The 21,048-nt window shown below is 40.1% G+C and overlaps 1 protein-coding gene across 3 annotated transcripts in view; it reads left to right on the top strand.

Annotated features, from left to right (window-relative positions):
• jupb (junction plakoglobin b) overlaps positions 1-20,548 on the top strand; it is a 55,746-nt gene extending 35,198 nt beyond the window's left edge. For all 3 annotated transcript variants that reach the window (XM_027016069.2, XM_027016070.2, XM_027016068.2), the window contains 9 exons: positions 488-591; positions 5,742-6,080; positions 8,986-9,138; positions 11,210-11,329; positions 11,753-11,903; positions 12,922-13,043; positions 14,900-14,942; positions 16,754-16,906; positions 18,415-20,548. In XM_027016069.2, the coding sequence (XP_026871870.2) occupies positions 488-591; positions 5,742-6,080; positions 8,986-9,138; positions 11,210-11,329; positions 11,753-11,903; positions 12,922-13,043; positions 14,900-14,942; positions 16,754-16,890 (1,169 nt within the window). In that variant the 3' untranslated portion in view covers positions 16,891-16,906; positions 18,415-20,548. The remainder of the gene's footprint in view (positions 1-487; positions 592-5,741; positions 6,081-8,985; positions 9,139-11,209; positions 11,330-11,752; positions 11,904-12,921; positions 13,044-14,899; positions 14,943-16,753; positions 16,907-18,414) is intronic.
• The last annotated feature ends 500 nt before the right edge of the window (positions 20,549-21,048 follow it).

The raw sequence follows: 21,048 nt of genomic DNA, 5'->3' as shown, positions 1-21,048 counted from the left end.
TCAAATGTGGCTGAGCAAGTGCTCTTTCATTAGTTGATTATTCGTGCAGAATTTGGTTACAGGCTGGTCTTTCTTTCTCTCTGATTGGCTCTCTTTTTTCCCTTTCTGTCGTCACAAGGGTTGGTATTAGGTTTAGTTCCAGAAGGACATTTTAGAATGTTTCTCCCTTCTTAGCAGGTTGGATCCCTTTCTTTCTGTTTTGCTTTTGAAGACAAATCTCCTTTTTTGGCAGCCTGCTGCTGTGCATTATTCTGCCCCCTCTCCCTCCTTTCAGCAATAAAGAATTCAATTTATCTGCATAGGTTTCAGAATGCATCTCTTTTCGGCACACTGTGGGCGGTGTGTGGAGAAGCCCAGACGCTTATCCTCCCCACTAGGGAGATTTTCAGTACTGCTGGACAGCTTCCTAAGTCCCATTCTGCTCTGCGGCCAACTCTGAGTTCAGTTAACATGGCACCTCTAAAATCCCGGTCCCTGTGTTTGGCAGGGGGCATGCAAGCACTTGGCCAGCACCTTACTGGCCCGAGCCAGCGTCTGGTTCAGAACTGCCTGTGGACACTGAGGAACCTGTCTGATGCTGCCACCAAACAGGTGGGTTGTGTGGTTTTTCTTTTGGTTGTTTTGTTTTTCTGAATGTGGTGGTGGCTGTCTGTGGACTGGGATTGAGTGATAAGCAGCTTCTCATTTCCGTTTACGAAACATGGGGTTTATTTCTGTCTGACCACGGCAAAATGTTATAATTTATTCTCAGACTTCATTTATTCTTTTAGACTTCATTCACTGTGAAAATGAATCAGAGCCAAAAGTAAAAAAAAAATTAAAAATTAAAAGGACCATGTGCAGCTTCCAGTGGATTTATTTATTTATTTTTTGGTGTTGCAACAACTGTTTCAAAAGGTTTTGTGATTACATTAATATGGTTTGTGAAACATCTGGTAGGGAGGGTTATATTTGGCTTACTTTTACAATCACAGTGATCTACACCATCATATAACAATATCGTACCAAAACGGTGCCCTAACACTACGACTGGACAAGTCCAGCAGAAGTACCATCAAACAGGTACTGGACAACTTGTAACTTTACAGTCAAAAGTCAAAAGATAAACATTAGTTCCACAGGGTCCCATGGTAAATAATTTCAGTTAGTTGTTCCTTAGGAAACAGAAAAGGATTCTTTCTTTTCCTCTGTCCATGGAGTTGAGTTGTAATGCCAGTCCATAAACCCATTAATTTTCCCAATCTATATGACACATCTGGAAATCATACTAGTACTCTACAGCCCAGGAGAGAGAGAGCAGCTGCTGTTTTGGATGCACTACATTGGAACAGGGAAGATGTTTTGTGTGTGTGTGTGTGTGTGTGTGTGTGTGTGTGTGTGTGTGTGTGTGTGTGTGTGTGTGTGTGTGTGTGTGTGTGTGTGTGTGTGTGTGTATATATATATGGTATGGCCTACATTTCTCTTCTGAAGCAGAGGATGAGATCTGTATGGCCATGTATGTTGTATTTGAGCACTGAGCAGCAGGTTCCGGGTGAATATAGCACCTGTAATGTCTAATCCTTCTCTTTCCGCACTCTCACTCAGCTAAAGAGGACTGTGTACCACAGCTCCCAAACCACAGTACTCATTTTACATGCAGATCAGCCAGTATTATGTCATTTATGCATGTCCTCTATGTCATGTGCACATTTCTAACCTTATGTAGGAACACAGGCAGTGGAGTCTTCAGGGTAGTTTTAGGGTATTTTTAACTAGTTTAATTGCCATGCTAAACTAATGGCTGAATGTTGTGCTTATTAAAAGCCTGTTTTACCATATGAAACATCCATAATCCATTTTGGATTATAAAACTCTCCACCTGAGATGTCTAGTTTGTACAGAGGGCAGGCTCACATACAGTAGGTTAATGATAAGTCATTATTCAGCAATCCCTGTCAATGTATCCAAAAAATATAATTTGTAATTTTCAAAATAATGCTGAACTCTTCCAAAGTACATATTTAAGAGAACAGCTAGTGTTAAACATGCATATATAAAGAGTTGCATGATAATTAATTAGTTTATTGATATAAAAACACAATTAAAAAAGCTGAGAGTGGAGGAGGCTGATGATGTAGAAGTGAATCGTGGATGTAAAACTGGTTAGCGTGTATGTGTGGCTGTGTACTGGTACATGCCTTGTCCTTGTTAAGGTATTACCATCAATTAAAAATAAACTGCAAGTACAAAAAAGGGACAACCATACAATCCTGGCATTTGCCTAAATCAAAGCAAATTTCAAAGCCCACAGCTCAGGGACAGTGCTAGCAGCAGTGCATGCACAATCAGCCTGGCGATTTTTCACGCTGTACTCTAACAAGCAGTGTTTTTTAAAACTGGTAGACTCAGTCCCTTTTCAGGGAGAAGCTTTGCTGTACTTTAGTTTCAAACAGTCGCGTTCATGTAATTAAGCTTGCTTAGCAGCAAATCAGGTTGGGAAGCTTCATGAGCTTCTGGTGACAATCACAGGGTCAGGCGTTAGCACCCTGTGCTGTGTCTGTTCATTGTCACAGATGCATATTTGATTGGCACTTTATTTTTTGCGGTTTATTTCATTACGATCCTGTAAACCGAATGACTGTGTAAGTCACCATGCTCTTCCATTCCTCTCTTATCTGCTTCTCACTATGTTCTCTGTAATAGTCAACGTGTTTCCTTCTTTATCTCTATTTTTCACAGTTTTGCCCTCAGTGTCACTTTGTTCTGTATATTTAAGTCTCCTGTACTAAGCAGTATTGAGACTCCCAGAAGTGAAGACAATTGGCAGATGGCCAATTTTTTAGTCAAGGATTAATGCATGCATAGGCAAGCCAGGCCTAGACCTGCATCTGCGATGGATATTTCAGAATAATAATAGTAAAGTAATGGCTGCTAAGAGCTTTACACTTGGTTGGAGAAGCCAGTGGTTCTGGCTCAATTTAATTCCAACAAGCTCTCTGCTGTTTTAGTGTCAGGATTTTTCTTTACATTATTGTTCTCATTTTGTGTAATTGCTGTATGATCAAATAAGGAACCTTAATTATGTTTCCTTCTGAGTAGAGAACAGCCGTGAACAGATGTGGAAGTTGGAAGTTCATTAAGAGCCAGTATGTTAAAAAAAAAAAAGAAGCATACTATCGAATCTCCATTATGCTCCACTACTCTGTCTCGGTGTGTGTCATTAGTGTACAGGGCTTGCCTATTACTGGAGATACCTAAGGCTTTCACTGGACAACAGATTTTTACAGAAGGCATGATTCTGAGATAAAATTAGCCAATTTTAATTAAGTTGAAGGTGCTGAGCACGATTTTGACAATAGAAATGCTGACTTGGCTTCCGTTTCTTAGAAATTCACTGTATTTTTATGCATTAGAAAAATTATGAAATAACACATACTGTAACAGAAGTCTTGTCTGTTTGTGACTTTGCTTTGCCTGTCGTTTGTGGACGTGCTCAGGATAATCTCTGACTAGCATCCAACAGTAATCAGCCAACGTAGAAGTGGACCACTTCCCCTGGTATCTTTTCTCAAATGCTGAAATGTCCTGATGAAAGCGTTCGCCGTGCTCATCGCTTACCATGCTGCAGTTTTCAGGGAAAAATTCCAAATGGGAATGAAGGAAATGGATCTTTAAGGACATTGTCGATCCAAGCTTGTGATACACTGACAACATGTCTTTAACCAATTCCAGCCCTGACATTCCCGAGGAAGTTAGTTGACACCAGACGAAATGCATCCCAAGCCTTTTTCTCATCACCCTTAAACAGGTAGCTGAACATCTTGTCTATGAAGACTTGACGGATCTGAGGACCCACAAAAATTCTCTCTTTAATTTTTGCTTCACTGATCTGAGGGAATTTCTCAGACAGGTATTTAAACGCTGATCCATTCCGATCCATGGCTTTTACCAAGTTCTTCATCAAACCAAGTTTGATGTGTAGGGGTGGTAGAAGTATTTTTTTTCCGGTTCTTCCAGTGCTGAATGCTGCACATTCTTCTCTCCAATCTTCAGAGACTTCCTCAGGGGCCAGTCTTTCTTCACATAGTGCAAAGAACGTGCTCTGCTGTCCCGTTCACATAGGAAACAGCAGTACTTTGTATATCCCAGCTGCAGACCCATCAACAGAGTGACTACCTTAAGGTCAGAACAGATATGCCAGCCATACTTGCTGTATTCAAGACAATCCAGCAGCTGCTTCATGTTATCATATGTCTCTTTCATATCCACAATGTGTCTGACTGGAATAGATTTCCATAATGCACCAATACTGCCTTGAGACTCATTTTTGAAGAGTCTATAAACAATCACTATTCTTGTGGGTCATGTTGGATTCCGAGGGCATTCAACAAGCCGTTGACATCAGAGCAGAACACAAGCTTATCTACCTTCTGAAGAAAGGCTTTAACTGCAGATGCCGCTTTCAATACAATCACTCATACTCACTCGTCACTTGTACATTTTCCTGAAGAAGATTCCATTGCTGAAGTCTTGAGCCTAGTAATTCTGATTTGCTCTTGGACAGCTCCAGATCACAAATGAAATCGTTCAGTTCTTCCTGCGTTATTCTGTGTGGCACAGATGATGCACCTTGACTAAAGTCAGGATCAGTTTCCTGACGATTATCCGACGTGAAAGGCCCAGGAAACTCCAGAGTAATTTCGTCTCCATCGTCATCGTCTGAAGGATCATTAGAAACTTCTGTCGGAGGTTTGGGAACAGGAAGTCCTTCGCCATGCGGAACAGGTTGGATAGCAGAAGGTATATTTGGATACGCTATTGCCCACTTCTTCTTCTTTATAATGCCTCAAGAAACAGGAGGCACCATGCAGAAGTAGCAGTCAGTTATGTGATTGCTGGGCTCCCTCCAAACCATCGGAATGGCAGAGGGCATCGACTTTCTTTTTCCATTCATCCACTGTGACAGATTTGTTGCACACATACGACAACATGTGTGTGGGGCCCAGGACTTGCCCTGGTCACCGATCTTGCATTCGAAATACAGATGATATGCCTTCTTCACTTTTGCATTTGAAGCAACGTCCTTCTTCTGATTTCCGAAAGTCACTTCCCCACAAATGTAACAAAAATTGTCCGCAATATTGATACAGTTACGAGGCATTGATACTTGTTGATTGACACTATCTGAATCACTTCAGTAGTGTTTATAAAGCAGCTGAAATAACATTTAACATGACATTTAGCACAAGAAGTAACAGAAATAAATCGTTTGTCCTATGGTGTCTTGCTTTATATATCTCCCTATTGCATAATCTTACGTCAGCGATTGCGTAATCTTACGCCAGACTGTGATGCAATAGACCTTCCTGGGTATGATCATCATGATCTGATACAATATAATGCAATATTTCTCAGTATTTTGAAATATTAAAAATTTTCATCTTATAGCTGGACCTAATACAATGTCTCTTATGGACCACATGGGGTTATCGTTAAAACGAGAGCCAATAACAAATTTTCATGGTTATATCTGCGTTTAGGATGTTGAAATCATTGAGAATTGCACCTTATTAACTCAGACGCATTTTTCTTGTTGTCCACTTATTTGTACCTATAAGTTGGCAAAATAACTGTTTGAGAGGAATTTGATTATAAAAACATATGGAACAAAATGTGTATTAGTTTTGGTGTTACTATTACACCTCCCTGTACCTCACTCCCATCACTCGTTCACTGTCTTTCTGTTTTCCTCCACCCCTCAGGAGGGTCTGGATGGACTTCTCCAGGTACTGGTGAGCCAGCTAAGCTCAGATGACGTGAACATGCTCACGTGTGCCACAGGCATCCTGTCCAACCTCACGTGCAACAACGCACGCAATAAAGCTCTCGTAGCCCAGAGTGGAGGAGTGGAGGCCCTGATCCACGCCGTGTTGCGAGCCGGGGAGAAGGAGGACGTGGCCGAGCCTGCTGTCTGTGCCCTGCGTCACCTCACCAGCCGTCACCCGGATGCAGAGTTGGCCCAGAATGCAGTGCGCCTACACTATGGGATCCCCGCCATCACAAAGCTCCTGGGCCAGCCGCATTACTGGCCTGTTGTCAAGGTGAGCGCGCGCGTGTGTGTGTGTGTGTGTGTGCACGCGCATGTTTTTGTGTACAATTATAAACATGCAAGGTAGTGACAGGATGCACTGCAGCAGTTTTAAAACAATATATCCTTGTTTCTCTGGTCTGAAGTCAGAGGGGCACATGGCTTGTCTCATGGAGCTGGCTGGGATATGCCTATGATGGATATGTGATTTTTGGTTAGATTTTGTCCAGCAGAGGGAAAACCTGCATCAGTTCTAAGTATGACGAGATGAAGAGCTCCCAGCAAAAACACACACACACACACACACACACACACACACACACACACACAGAGAGAGAGAGACAGAGACAGACAGAGACAGACAGACAGATAAGCTATGTCCTCTGCTGCTCACTGGCATACAGAAGAATGACTTTGGACTGCATGCAATGCTGATATACACTAGCTAACAAGCTGAGGCGTTTTGCAGTGATACCCACCAGCTAACAAGCTGAGGTGTTTTGCAGTGATATACACTGGCTAACAAGCTGAGGCATTTTGCAGTGATATACAATGGCTAAAAAGCAGCGCATTTTGACAGACCTTAGTTCTTATTTGACCTCAGAATCAGACATTTGTGGTCCCAGGTATATTCGTGGAATTTGAGGAACAAATTAGCCTTCACATCATGAAAACACTTCTTATGCTTGTAAAGAAACATTTAATTACTGACTTCTGTACTATTATAGACTGTATAGTTAAGATATGAGGTTATTAGGTTTGTTTGTGTGGTTCTTCCAAACAAAAGCACCTTTGTCTGGTAATTCTTATCTTATCTCTGTCTTTTAACGTCAGAAGCAGTGCATGAAGGATTTTTGTAGGTATGCATTAGTTCCAAATGTTTTCTTTGCTACTTCAGTGATGAAGGCCTGTTTCAATATAACATTACTTTAGCCTTTCTTTGTAAGACTGGATGTCAGTCTCTCAAGATGTCTTTCCATTAAAGCTAATTTCCAGTATTTTCTTGGCTCTGTCAGGATCAGAAAGCTTGTATTAAAGTATGTCTCTCTGTGATTGGCTGGTTCCAGGATGGATCCTGCTATTCTCTCAGCAGATGCAGGACTGTGACACGCATGATGTCCTGTTCAGGGTGTGTGTGTGTGTGTGTGTGTGTGTGTGTGTGTGTGTGTGTGTGTCTGTCAGAGAGAGAGAGCGACAGAGAGAGAATGAGCTCTGATCTGTTCTCTACAAGCAAATCAATCTGGAAAACACCTGCCTTTTTTAGTCTTGTGCTCATGCTGACTTGCTCTGTCTATGGTACATCCCAAACCAGGAGAAGAAAAACTAGAGGGCAGCGGTGTCTCAGTGATTAAGGTACTTGACTCGTAATCAGAAGGTTGCTGGTTCAAGTCCCACCACTATCCAGTTGCCACTGTTGGTCCCCTGAACAAGGCCCTTAACCAATTACTCAAGATGTACTCAGTCATGACTGTAAGTCACTTTGGATAAAAGTGTCAGCTAAATACTGTAAATGTAGAGGCTTGTATTCAGGGCTCTATTACAAAGACATTGGTAATAGTATCTTTGAATTAGGTAGGATTTTTATAAAGGGTTGACATTACAATAATTTCTTTATGTTATGATGATCACATATCATATTTAAACATAATTATATTGTTTTTTCATTCACTTCACAAGAGTATTGAGTATAGATGTAAAAGAGTATAGGTGTAAAATATTGCTGGTGATGTACACAAGCATGATGTAAAACAGTAATTATATACAATACATAATATAACATGGAACAAAGAGAACACTGAGGAGTTCAGTGTGTTAAAATGCCATCTAAATTTTGATGGTATGGTTTTGTACCATTTGGTAATCATACATTATATAAAATTTGCTTTGGAATGTCTGGCATTGACACAACTCAATTAAAAACCATTTCCAACTCTGTTTAACCAATATTAGGAATGCTGGAGTGTACAAATTGAAGAGGGTGTGGAGAACACGGAGATTCACTTCACAGAACGCAAACGGAGATTCACGTCACAGTACTGGAGCAGAGCCTCTGAAGCAGGGCCTGTGATTCTCTGGTCCACATTTATCTCTTACTGCAAGTGTCCGGCTGCGGGTTCTGTAATGAGCTGGCATGGGAAGGGCGGAATATCATTGGTTAATGGAGTGTAATGAACACTGTGAGGTGGAATTAATTCTTTGCAGAACATCCCCTGTGTCTAGATGTCTGATTAGTAGGCAAACCAAGGAAGACTTTTCTAATGTTGACAGGGCTGTCAGATACTGTAACTGACAACAGAGGACGTGAAACTTTCAGCAAAACAGCAGACAGGCACAGTCAGGCATGGTTTGTCTATATCAGAAGATTCACATGTGCTGTAATGTTAAAACCTATTCAAAATATGATCCTCATTAAATGCAGCGGTCTTTGACCTGAAAACCTTGATTAAAATATTGTGAAGGAGAATCCCCACTTTTTAAATTATTTTAAATATCGTGTGTGCGTTTTATATTATGCATTATTATTAGTGGCTGTGAAAATTTGTGAATGTCAGAGAGTTGACTCTAAATTTAATTAAAAATTCTATTTAGCCTGCCAGGGATGCTTTCACAGGATGGAGGGTTTGTATGCTTCAGTTGGCTAAGAAACCGACATGACTCAGAATAAATGGAGCTAAGATAAATTGTTCATCCACTGAAGCATATTAAGGTTTCCTGTTAATACCGTCTGGTTATCGAAAAAATACCATTTTCAAATATGGAGTTTAATTTGGCACTATTTCCATGTTACTAAGACTCTGAGAGTTGACGGTGAATTTACAAAGTGAGAATAAAGTGAAGTAAACAAACTTAGACAACTAAAGCAGGGTTATTAAAAATTGTGACTGCTTTTACAGTCCACTACTGCTGTTTCCCCATAGGCCACCGTCGGCTTGATCCGCAACTTGGCACTCTGTCCAGCCAACCAAGCTGCACTGAGGGAGGCTGGAGCCATTCCACGATTGGTTAACCTGCTGCTGAAGGCTCATCAAGACACACAGAGACTTGGCTCTAGTGCCCAGCAAACATACCAGGTCAGTTGTCAGTTCCCTACAGGATAGTTCATCTGTAAAACGCAGGGCCCATTGTATTCTTGTCACAGTGCTTCAATGTCATTAGCATTTTCTGTCTATTACAAGTCAGAATATAATATCAAGTCTATGTTGCACATCAAATACAGTTTATAGAATCAATCACATACTCTGTGTAATGCACTGCCTGTGCTCTTTCAGGTCATCCCCATGACATTTCTTGTCATACACAGTAATGATCCTAACTTAATATGTTATGGCCACTTGGTGCAGTGTGTTCATCTTGTAAATAGGTGCCTTACAATTGCTGTGAAATTTTAGCAGAGGCTGCCAGTGTTTTCAAATTACCATGGAATATATAAACAGATAATTCTAGGTGTCCAAGTCCCCTTAGAGACTAACAGCTTTCTTTACGTGGAGCTATGTGCTATTTAACGCAGTGCTGCTCCCATGTACGGCTGCAGCTGTCAACAGTTCAGTTCTATTTTCATCAACTGGAGCTCAGTAACTAAATAAGTTCGTTGTGAGTTTGACTTGGAACTGGGGAAAATAAAGGAATTATGATTGCTGATTGCTGATGCATCAGTACTGCCAATATCCTTCTCTCCTTCTATCCATGACTTCTGTCATGCCACAGGTCAAACAAACACACAGTGGTATTATTTCCTTCATATGGTTGAAGAAATGGGGAAAATTGAAAATCAAATTGACTTAGTTTTACATAAACAATATATTCTTTTCACTCTGGTTTCTATTACCTCAGAAGGAGCTGTTGAGTTTTGGGTCTTATGTTTGCATCTTTCATTTTGAGATTCTGTTGCTAAGAAGTAATGGAATTGCATCTTTACTGGAAGTCTTTTTTGTGTATATAAGTGCAAGCCCAAAACTTCACACTTTTTCATCAAACCACATCTGATTCTTACATAATGGCACAAGGCCCTGTGATAACTGTTTTATGCAGAAATAAACCCAAATTCACTGCATACCAAAAAGATATAACTTTAATGGGGGCATCCATCATGCAAATGTGTGAGTTATTAAGATGATAACTTTCTATAGATCTACTTAAATACTTTCTATAGCTAACAGAGTTTAAAAAATGGATGGCCCTTATTTAAAAAACAAAAGCAATTGCTTAATTAAAAACTAGGTTACATTAGCTTCACAGTTAAACTTGCCTTAACAGTGTTGTTTTATGCAAGTCTGGAGATTTGGACATGAATTCAGAAAAAATTCCTGGTGAGACTTCCATTACTTGCTAGCCGTTAGACTCTTAGCTCCAGTGCAGAACTAAATAAGCAAATGTCGGATACTCTTGGCTGGTTGACTACATTTGGAGTAAAATTGTGTAAATTCTTTTTTTTTTAATATATATATTTTATTAATATTTTCTTCAAATGAATAGCCTGACCATTTTAAATTTATGTTAAAGTTTTAAATTACACTAGTGAATATTGAGCTACATAGTATGTTAATGTCAGTAATGCTGGCAGTAATGTTCTGGAATTAGGAAAGATTTGTGTTAGATGTTTTTTAGATACAATATTTAATACTGAACTGCTGCTTTCCAACCTTTCAAATAACTATAACTATGGTGAGTGTTTTTCTCCTGTTTGTAGAGATAATTGATTTTGGCCATTGTCTGACTATGTGTAAAATGGCTGAGCTGATTAAATGGCTTGCTAAAGTGAACTGCTCATAGGAAGCTTAGTAAGTCTGTTTAATCAGTCTTGCGTTCAGTTTGAAAGGGTGAAATTGTGTGTGTGTCCCAGCAGACTACAGCTTAAGGTTTTCTGTCCTAGCCTCAAAGAGCCGACCCCTTTAGTCACTTTCTTATGTAGGTCAGAAACCCCAGAAGCCAAGCACAAGCTAAAGACAATTAGCACTCGAGAAAGAGAAGGAAATTCAGCAATATAAAGCACAAGATGTTGGTGTTAGTGGTTGCAATCAGAACATGGTCTTTAACAACTCAGTTCCTTCTCACACTCACTTTCAGTCGCATCTTAATTGGTAGAGAAACAAAAGCCAGTCAAGATCATCTCTCTCTCTCTCTCCCCCCCCCCCCCCCCCCCAGGATGGTGTGCGTATGGAGGAGATAGTGGAAGGGTGCACTGGAGCGCTCCACATCCTCGCCAGAGATCCGATCAATAGGGGCGAGATCGCCAGTATGCAGACAATTCCTCTGTTTGTTCAGGTATGACACTCAAGGCCTTGGGAGTGAGTGTGTGTGTTTGTGTGTGTGCGTGCACGTGTGTGTGTGTGTGTGTGTGTGTGTGTGTGTGTGTGTGTGTGTGTGTGTGTTTGGCACTGAGCTAGTTTAGTTATTTTTCTGTGCAAGCATATTCTTCCTGCTCTTGAAAATGATACATTAATAGTCAAATCAGTTTTAATTCAGAAGTGCTCTTCTGGTATAAATTTCACAAATTAAATTATTGCCAAATAATATGGATATAAACTGTACAACAAACAGGCAAAGTTAATCATCATAATAATAATAGTCATTTTTCATGTTCTTAATACCTCTTTATCTCTCTTTCTCTTCATCCTTTTTTCTTTCACTCCCTCCCTTCCTGTCTTCTCTCCCTCTATCTCTTCTTCTCTTCTTTCCCTGTCCCAGCTCTTGTACTCATATGTGGAGAATGTGAAGCGAGTGTCTGCCGGCGTGCTGTGTGAGCTGGCCCTGGATAAGCACTCTGCAGAGATGATTGACGCTGAGGGAGCTGCCGCTCCTCTCATGGAGCTCCTCCACTCACCCAACGAGGGCATCGGTGAGTGCCATTATCACGGCATCACAAACAAGGGCGTTGGTGACTGCCATTATCATACAACCACTGACAAGGGCATTGTTGAATGCCAGTAGGAGCCAGTGTTATGTGTGTAGTTTTCTTTGTAGAGCTGTGAAAATATCACCTTAAACCACTAGGGGGTGAGCTGCATTAAGTGATGGGTCAGGTGACAGGTCACGTGTCACACTCATGAGCAGGACGGGGCACAATAGGATTGGGTGGCCGGAACATGTGGCTCTTACAGCTCCCATAGGACTTTGAAGGAAACTGCTTTGCTTGTATTTACCACAGTGCCAATATCACAGCACAACTAAAGTATATGTATCTGCCATAGCACCTCTCCGACTATATTCTTGTAGACTCAGCCAAAGGTGAACAACGGCATATAGGGGCACATAGGGATCTCCTCTCTGTAAGGCACTGATATTAAAACCTGCCGGGGTAGATAAACAGGTGATTTGATGTGCTCCTTGGCCCTGAGTCTGAGAGGTGGTTCAGAAAACATTATCAGCCTGCAAAAGTGTGTCAAAGAGGCAGGATGGAAAGCAGTGACATCCAGAGACGAAGGGACGAAGTGGGTGACTAATGGATTTACTGAGTCAGACATGGCCAGGGGTAAAGATCCTCAGGGAAGACCCAGTGCTGAATTGTTTGTGTTTCATGATTCACATAAAAGTGCTGGCACATACTGTCCCTGTAAACAGGAGTCAGCACATACAGTGCATCATTGATGGGTGTAGGTATCAATATTTAGTGGTTCTTGATGCCAGGCATGGGTTTTTTATATGCCACTTTGATCTGTAGATATCAATACTCCCATTTGCAGCATTCTACAGTGCCCATGAGAATGTTATCGCCAACCTTGGCAAGCTACAAAGGCTATGCAAAAATGCCCTGTCTGTTTATCAGCTAGAAACGCTGCAGTAATGCATGGTTATTTTCGGTGTCCTGGTTGCATCTGTTATTCCTGCATGTGCTTAACATGCTCTGTTCTCCTCAGCCACCTACGCCGCTGCCGTGCTCTTCCGAATCTCGGAGGACAAGAGCTCGGACTACAGGAAGCGTGTGTCAGTGGAGCTCACCCACTCACTCTTCAAACACGACCCAGCCGCATGGGAAATGGTGAGCCAAGTGGCACGCATGTAGCTCAGGCTTCTCCTCTCGCCTACACACACCAGAGGGATCCTCTCGCCTACACACACCTACACACATCAGAGGGATCCTCGCGCCTCCGCACACCAGAGGGATCCTCTAACCTACACACACCAGAGGGATCCTCTCAGCTGACCTGGAGCAGAACTTTGTTCATCTACCAACCTGAACCATGCCTTTACAAGCTCTGCATCACATGTTAAAATGCTTCTCACCGATGTGTGTGTTAATTGGATGTAAAAGCTGACTATTGATACGAAAGCATCCTTGGATATGAGAAATATGCACTAATTGAGTCTAAATAATTTTTATTAATAATAATAATAATAATAATAATAATAATAATAATAATAATAATAATAATACTAGACGCATGCACAGGATTGCTGTTGCAATAGTGTGCTAATATAGCTAACATTGCATTTGTTAATATTATTCTAGAAAAAAATGGGTATTCAGTTCTAATATGTTTTGCTTGGTTGAAGGTTGGTAGTACTTTTAATATAAATTATGTTATAAAATGCCAGTACATTCACTGTTATATTTTGCTCATGGCTACTGCCTGATAAGCAAAGAGTTCAGTGTTCGGAATTCAAAATAATTCGGTGTTTCTTTGTTGTTGTTGTTGTTGTTACTTTGCCTAATTATAGACTAAAAGTTATTCCTGAAGTATCAGTTAATGCAACAGGTACAAGAAGAAATTTTTTTTTAAAACATGTTATTTTTAAATGCATTGATGAAGTCCATGGATCCATACGACTCAGATTAATTGGATAAGCAGTGCTGATCTAGGGTCAGTGTTCTTTGATAATTAACTTAGTCACATGGTAAGGTGAGGTAAGGTGAAAACATGCAAGTCAATGCTTTAAAAATGTAATGTGGAGGTTGTTACGAGCAGAAGCAACTTTGTATTGGGGGAAAAATTTTCCATTTGCAAAAAACTCAATATGAAAGAAGAAGCTTCAACTTGATTAAAGACGATGTGTGGGATCTTCACATGAGAATTATTATCACTGCTCGACCAATGTGGAACGAGAATTATGATGAGTGCTCGACCAATGTGGAACGAGAATTATGATGAGTGCTCGACCAATGTGGAACGAGAATTATGATGAGTGCTCGACCAATGTGGAACGAGAATTATGATGAGTGTTCGACCAATGTGGAACGAGAATTATGATGAGTGCTCGACCAATGTGGAACGAGAATTATGATGAGTGCTCGACCAATGTGGAACGAAGAACGTGGTTCTCCTTTGATACTGCCATTTTCTTTTGCCTTTGAATTGCCTTTTGAAGACCATACATTAATTTATTTGCCATTTCATCGCTGAATTACTTCTGTATTAGGCTATCAGTCTTTGGAATTAAAGGTTTACATTTGTGAAAAACCACTCAACTGTGAAAGGAAGTCAGACTTACCTAGTGTTTCCGCAACGTTTCAATTCATATTCTCTGAAAAAAGAAAAAAGATTCTTAAGAAGGGAGCGTGTCTAAGAATTCTCTCTGTCATTCTAATGAAAACTGGATTATTTTATCTGCAGAATGATACTTCACATGGAGAGTATTTAGCAGTGCACTTGAGAGTGTATGTCTGTGAATGTGTGTGTGTGTGTGTGTGTGTGTTTTTCTGTCTCTGTGTGTGTGTGTGTGTGTGTGCTTTTCTGTCTCTCTTTATATGTGTGTGTGTTTTTCTGTCTCTCTATGTGTGTGTGTGTGTGTGTGTTTCTGTCTGTGTGTGTGTGTGTGTGTGTGTGTGTGTGTGTGTGTGTGTGTGTGTGTGTGTGTGTCTTTCTGATATTCATGTCTTCTTTCTCTCTCCTCCAGGCGCACAATGCAATTCCACTCGACCCTGGTTACACGCGGGATGGTAAGTGCAGAGCGGCATGCCACAGAATGTGCATGTACTACACCATTTGGCAGACTTTATTTTTGCAGAGCAACTTAAAGAAATGAAAACAGCAACCCCAAACATCCCCAACACACTGTACTTGCACCGCTCATTTGTGGGGAGCAGTACACATCATAAAGGCAAAGGCTTTTTGCTGGCAGACAGACTCTGGGAAGGACAGGATGCTGTACATCCTCCCATGGTGTTACTCCGCACTGTAGGCAATGCAGGAACACATAGAATGCTGCAGCTGTAGACAGAAGCACCGGTGCTTGTGTTTACCTGCAGAGTTGGGGGGTGTCTGTGGTGGAGAAAGAGATGAAATCCATGTTGATTACAAGTCTGAGCTGCTTAATGCCATGGCGTTCAGTCTGCCTTCCCAGATTAACACTGCTTTGTGTGTACACGAGGTGCTCACAAAGAAAATGCCCGGTATCACTGCAGTGCACACGCCAACACCCACACACATGCACACACTGCACATGGCAAAAGCATCTTTTATTGTGCTGTTGTTTAGGAGACCCACTGTATGTGTACCCTGTCCTGTACTGACGGTAATGCGGGTAGACATTTCTGCCCTTCACCCACCATTCCTGCCTCTCATTCAGATACATTATTTCCTGCAGGCATAGACACGGTGCTCCTACACACACAGTCACTCACACACACATGCACGGACTCACACAAAACACGTGTGTGCCCTCAGCCAGTGCTTTTGTTAAACTGATTCACAAAGCATTGCGCTCTCTCTCTCTCACACACGCACACACACACACACACATTTTCTCTGTCTGTATTTGGAGACATATTTTCAACGTGTGAAGATGAGGGCTCTATTCTGAGTGCTCTGCTCTCTCCTGTGTATCAGAGAGTAGGGGACAGAGTGCTGCCGGATGCTTAATAGACTTGGCCAGAGTCCACTTGACACAGCTCCTATGTGTCTGCACTGTGCCCTCAGGGGCAGAGAAATGTATGTGTGCGTGAGTGTGTGCATGTGTGTGTATGAATGTGAGAGCAAGTGTGAGTATGAATCAGTCGATTTGAAAAAGTCTTAATGTGAAATCCCCTTGGGTCATATTTCCATGGCATTTCCATTTCCATTAACAGCCATCTATCACTGTTAGCTTCTCTGTCACTGCTCTCTCTCTCTCCTTCTATCTCTAAGTCTGCCCTTTTCCATTTTTCCACAGGTTGCATTAAACAGTAGTTCTCCTTTTGCTCAAATTTTTCCCGTATATTTCTACTCCACCTATTATAATAAAATCATTCTCATAATAAAATGTTGGAATTAGTCAAGCTCACATCTCTCTCCTCCCACATTCTCTGTGCCAGACTTGTGACACCAGTGTGATAGTCTTTTCATCCTCAGCACTTCTTCCTTAATCACTCCTCACACACCAAAGCCCTCTGAGCTGAACGGTCTTCACATTTAATTGAATTCAAAATTGCAGTTAGCAGTATGGGTTCCTGTTAGATATGCATTCACTTTAAAAAGAAATGCACATCAAACAGTTCCCCTTGAAAGAAAAGATGTGAAGTATTTGGAAATGTATATGAAATTTTTTTTTTTTGCTTTGCCAGTATCATAATTTACATATGAAAGGACTGTGTCTTGCCCCTCCAGGTGAGTTTCACATGTCGACAGGCCATTACGCATCAGTCCACTCTCTTTTAATATACCTGAGCTTTACTAATGTACCATACAGTACCATACAGCAACAGGGTGGTATTCAGCACAGCCTGTTTTACTATTTTCCTCTCTATCTGTGTCCCCCTCTCTTCCTCTGTAGATTTAGAGGGTGCATACCCTCCATATGGCTACCCTGACATACCCATGGATGGTCTCCCTCTTGAACCAGAGATACATGAGCGCTACATACCAGAGATGACCTATGACCCTCGACAGGTCTATCCAGAGCCACTTTAATACCACACCAATGCAGGTTAGCCTACAGGAAACTATTGTGTGTATTTTCCTATACAAAGAAGAGCACAACTGCACACACATTCAGGCACATAATTTTATATTAGGTAGAACTGCATCTGTATCAGTTTATAAAAACCTTTAGTCCCATAGGTAAAATCTCTCACTGTCCAGAATGCTCTACTCTGTTAGAATCCTGCTCATATGGTACACTGTGTAGAACGATTCCCAGTTTCTAGAATGGTGCGTAAGCTGCTGTACAAGGAGCAGGAGTAGATTTGATCTGAACCTCAAATAGCCACTGAATTTTTTTACCCCACCCTCAGGGACAGAATCCTGTCTTGGTGCACTAGTTTCACTGAAGTTATTAAAAATAAATATGTACCTTTTACATGGTTGCTGTAATATCCTGGCTTGTCAGTACATAGTGCATACATACCAAATAGAAATATTTGATACATTATCAACAAATGACCAGTGATTAATTTCCCTCAGTTACGAGACACTTATTCTCTTATGCGTATTAACATGGACTAAAAAAACACAACTTGATGCTACTGATAGCTAGTCATCTTGAACATTTTATATTGAGTTCATTTTCAAAAGAAGCCTAAGCTACAATACTTGTAATCAGCAACGTTCATTATAGTAAGTTTTCTAACGTTGCAGTTCTTTTCCTACATTACTAATACAATGTTTCCACCTAGTGGATTCATTGTGAACTACAATATACATTACTTGTGTAACTAGCGATCCTCCTACACAAGAATATCTCATGAAGCAGGATTTATTGCTTAGCCAGTCAAATTCTGGCTTAGTTTGACCGAACCCTGGACTTTGTGTTTCACTGTACTGGACTTATTATCTGGCTACATCATAAAGGCAGCTTGTGCTGCACACTTCACCTGTATCAGGACCAGGTTAAGTTCAGCATAAAGAAACAAAGGATTCTTAACAGCTCTTAGCTGTTAGCTTCCCTGCTGTCTCCATGTGCTCTGTGGAAATGTAGAGGCCATCCTTTAAAATTCTGTACACGTCAGGATTAAAAACTGTGAGACAAGCACTTTAGAGATTGCTAAAAATTCTGCCGAAGGTAACCCAGCGCCCCACCTCCGGTGTGCCCGACACCCAGTCATCAATTCTTAATTTGTTATTTATTGCTGGATGGTATCTTTCTAATTTAATCTTTAAACTGCCGGGGTTGCAGCTAAAGATTAATTATACAAATAATATGAATATAATTTCTGTTTAGACATAAATTGAGTTCAATATATGGTTTGAGCAAAAAAGTAAACCGATGAACTCGACATGTTTTACTGTATTGGCTCTCAGGTTTTGGCGAAAGACTTCAGACTTTTATGTGCACATGTGCAGGGATTAACATCTTGAGCATTTAAGCCTGTACTTTTTAGGTTTTGTGAGCCCAAAACTTGTTCAGGCACCCTGTCTAAACTAAACATGCTTTATGAGACAGGTCCGTGATGACTGTGTTTACTAATTCATGGACATTATGCTCTTGCGACTTAGATCCAGTGAGTGAACTGGAGGATGACTGACAAAAGACCAGGAGGCAGGGCTTAAGGGCAGGAGTCACTCAACAGTGTGGCATTTCTACAAAACAGGGTTTGGCCATACCCGTGAAGAGCATAGAGATGGATAAACCTCCTTTGCTTCAGTTCACCACCAGTCTGTGTACATGTGATGTGAACTCAAAACACACAAATGGCTTTTTTTGTTTGTTTGTTTGTTTGTTTGGTTGTTTTTTTTTGTTTGTTTGTTTGTTTGTTTATTATCTTGTGCAACTAACAGAGCTGAAAAGCCTAGAATTAATGGGATAAGCATGTATTCATAATGTTTCAATTTTGTACTTGGTAAAATTGCTTGACAGATGACATCCATAACATAAAGTCTTAGAAATGTAGCATAGTTAGTTAGCCATTTAGCGCTGGTATAGCTCTCCAGCTTCCCTGGGAGTTCTTCAAGTCTGCATCTCTGAGTCAGATTATCAGGGACTGTTCAAACTGTGGAAAAGCAAATCAGTGTTCTATACAACAATAACATCAGTATATTTCATTAATTCATTATTTGATTATTCAACTACTAACCTCTTCTTTATCAGAAACTATAGATCTGATTGTAGTTTCATGTTTTTAGTTTTTGTTTGTTTGGTTTTGGTTTGTCTGTTTGTTTGTTTCTCTCTGTCTGTTTGTTTCAGCCTTCCTCTTTTAGCTTCCAAACCATTTTGGCCTTTGTTTTCTTCACATAAAAATCAGTAAAATCATGTTTATCTAAAGTAACAACCCTGAGAAGGGAAGATGTACATTAATATGTACTTAATACACATGATCCAAAACCAACTAACCTAATCTCCTCTCATTCCCTTTCTGTCTCTCTCATGCATACACATGTACACACAGTAACAGCAGTCATACCTACATTTTTTATGTCTGTTTTAATATACAGTATATGAAATTTCTGTTATTCCTCTCTCCCCCTCCATGTATAACATGCAGAATTGGGTGAAACACTGATCATTGGTAAATTCAATGATTGTGATGATAAAATGTGAATCATTTTTGTATGTCCTAAATGCTTTGAAGAGTAAGACTCAGTATATGTAATGTGCAACAAGACTTTATGTTTGGGAGCAGGAATGCTTGCAAAAGTCAAAAAACGTAAATCACTAAGGGAAAGAGTAAATCCGCCAAAGAGATTTATTTTGTGCTGATAATCATACAGGTATACATGCCATGTCCATCGCACTGCTTTAAATGTTGGTATATGACGTAGCTATTTGCCGGAATGAAAGCTATGTACTTGTCTGAAAGGTTACACAAGATATATCATTGCAGCTGAACTGACAGTTATGACAGATCCATCTCAATCTACTTACAACACAGTGGAACCATGAAACACACTTATAGGACAAATAAAAAAATGTTTAAAATAAATGTGAAACATTTTTTTACATTTTCTGTCAAAAATAAATTTAAATTAACATCAATTTCAGCATAATTTGTTGTTTTAGAGATGGGACATTTCCTGATTTGTGGATCTGTAACTGACATAGTGTGAGCAGGTCAGACGTTTACTGTGTGGCCCAGAAAAAAATTGATAAAACTTAATACAAACAACCTTACTAAGATATTGTCATACAACGTGTTTCTAATACGTTCCAAAATTTTGGTCTGTCATAATAGACATTTGGAGCTGCAGTTGATAAATAACCTGGAATTACCCTTTGAAGTTCCTTTCAAATTTATAAGAATTACAGATATTTTTTTTTTCATGTAATGTCAAAGGTTTTATACTGTTGTAAAACATTTACAATAAAGAGTCATTGATGTATGGATGGACATCAACACATTTATATTACATATTGTATAGGTGATCTGTTAAAATGATATGGTCGGGCTAAAGTTGGGGCAGTGTTTGAAAAATTTAAATTCAAGATAAAGGTGTCACTTTGTGCCCACTATTGCTCACAGGCTTGTAAAGTACCACTTTTGCAGTAGATGTTTGTGAGGGCTGTGCTTCATCGCTTGTTAAAATATGGATGGTGGCTTATCAGCATTGCTGAGGCCCAGTTAGACTGCAAGATGAGGTGTGTGCAGTCTTCCAGCTGTCATTAACAAAAGAACTCAGCAATTCCTGATAATAATCAGTAACAGGATTGAAGTTAAATGTATCTTAAGTATTTCAGTTTAATTTCAGTCGATTCAGCCAACAATCAACATTTAGACCAATAAAAGACATTTAATGATGCCTTTTTATTTTTTCATTAATTAGCATTTAGAATTTCATATATATATATATATATATATATATATATATATATATATATATATATATATATATATATATATATATATATATAAACTGATGTTTATGTCCCAATACTGGTGAATAGATACCCACATGGCAAAAGATATTTCATCGTTATGGTGATGCAAAAGAATAAGGGTCCCCTTCAGTATTACAAAATAGTTAATGCCTATTCCTTGTTCCAGTTGGAATAGGGCTGTTCTGAAGTAAGTGGTAAGTTTACTGCATCATGTGTAATGAAAACCCATGAGCACTTTCCCATCTGTGAGGAAGACAAAGCATAAGGGGATAAAAAGGCGATGGGTATATATGTGTAATAATACACATTTTTAAAGG

This window comes from Electrophorus electricus, chromosome 8, assembly GCF_013358815.1.
Source record: "Electrophorus electricus isolate fEleEle1 chromosome 8, fEleEle1.pri, whole genome shotgun sequence".
In the NCBI taxonomy this organism is placed as follows: Eukaryota; Metazoa; Chordata; class Actinopteri; order Gymnotiformes; family Gymnotidae; genus Electrophorus; species Electrophorus electricus.
Note: the sequence above shows the minus strand (reverse complement) of the source record. Positions and strands in the feature narration are given on the sequence as shown.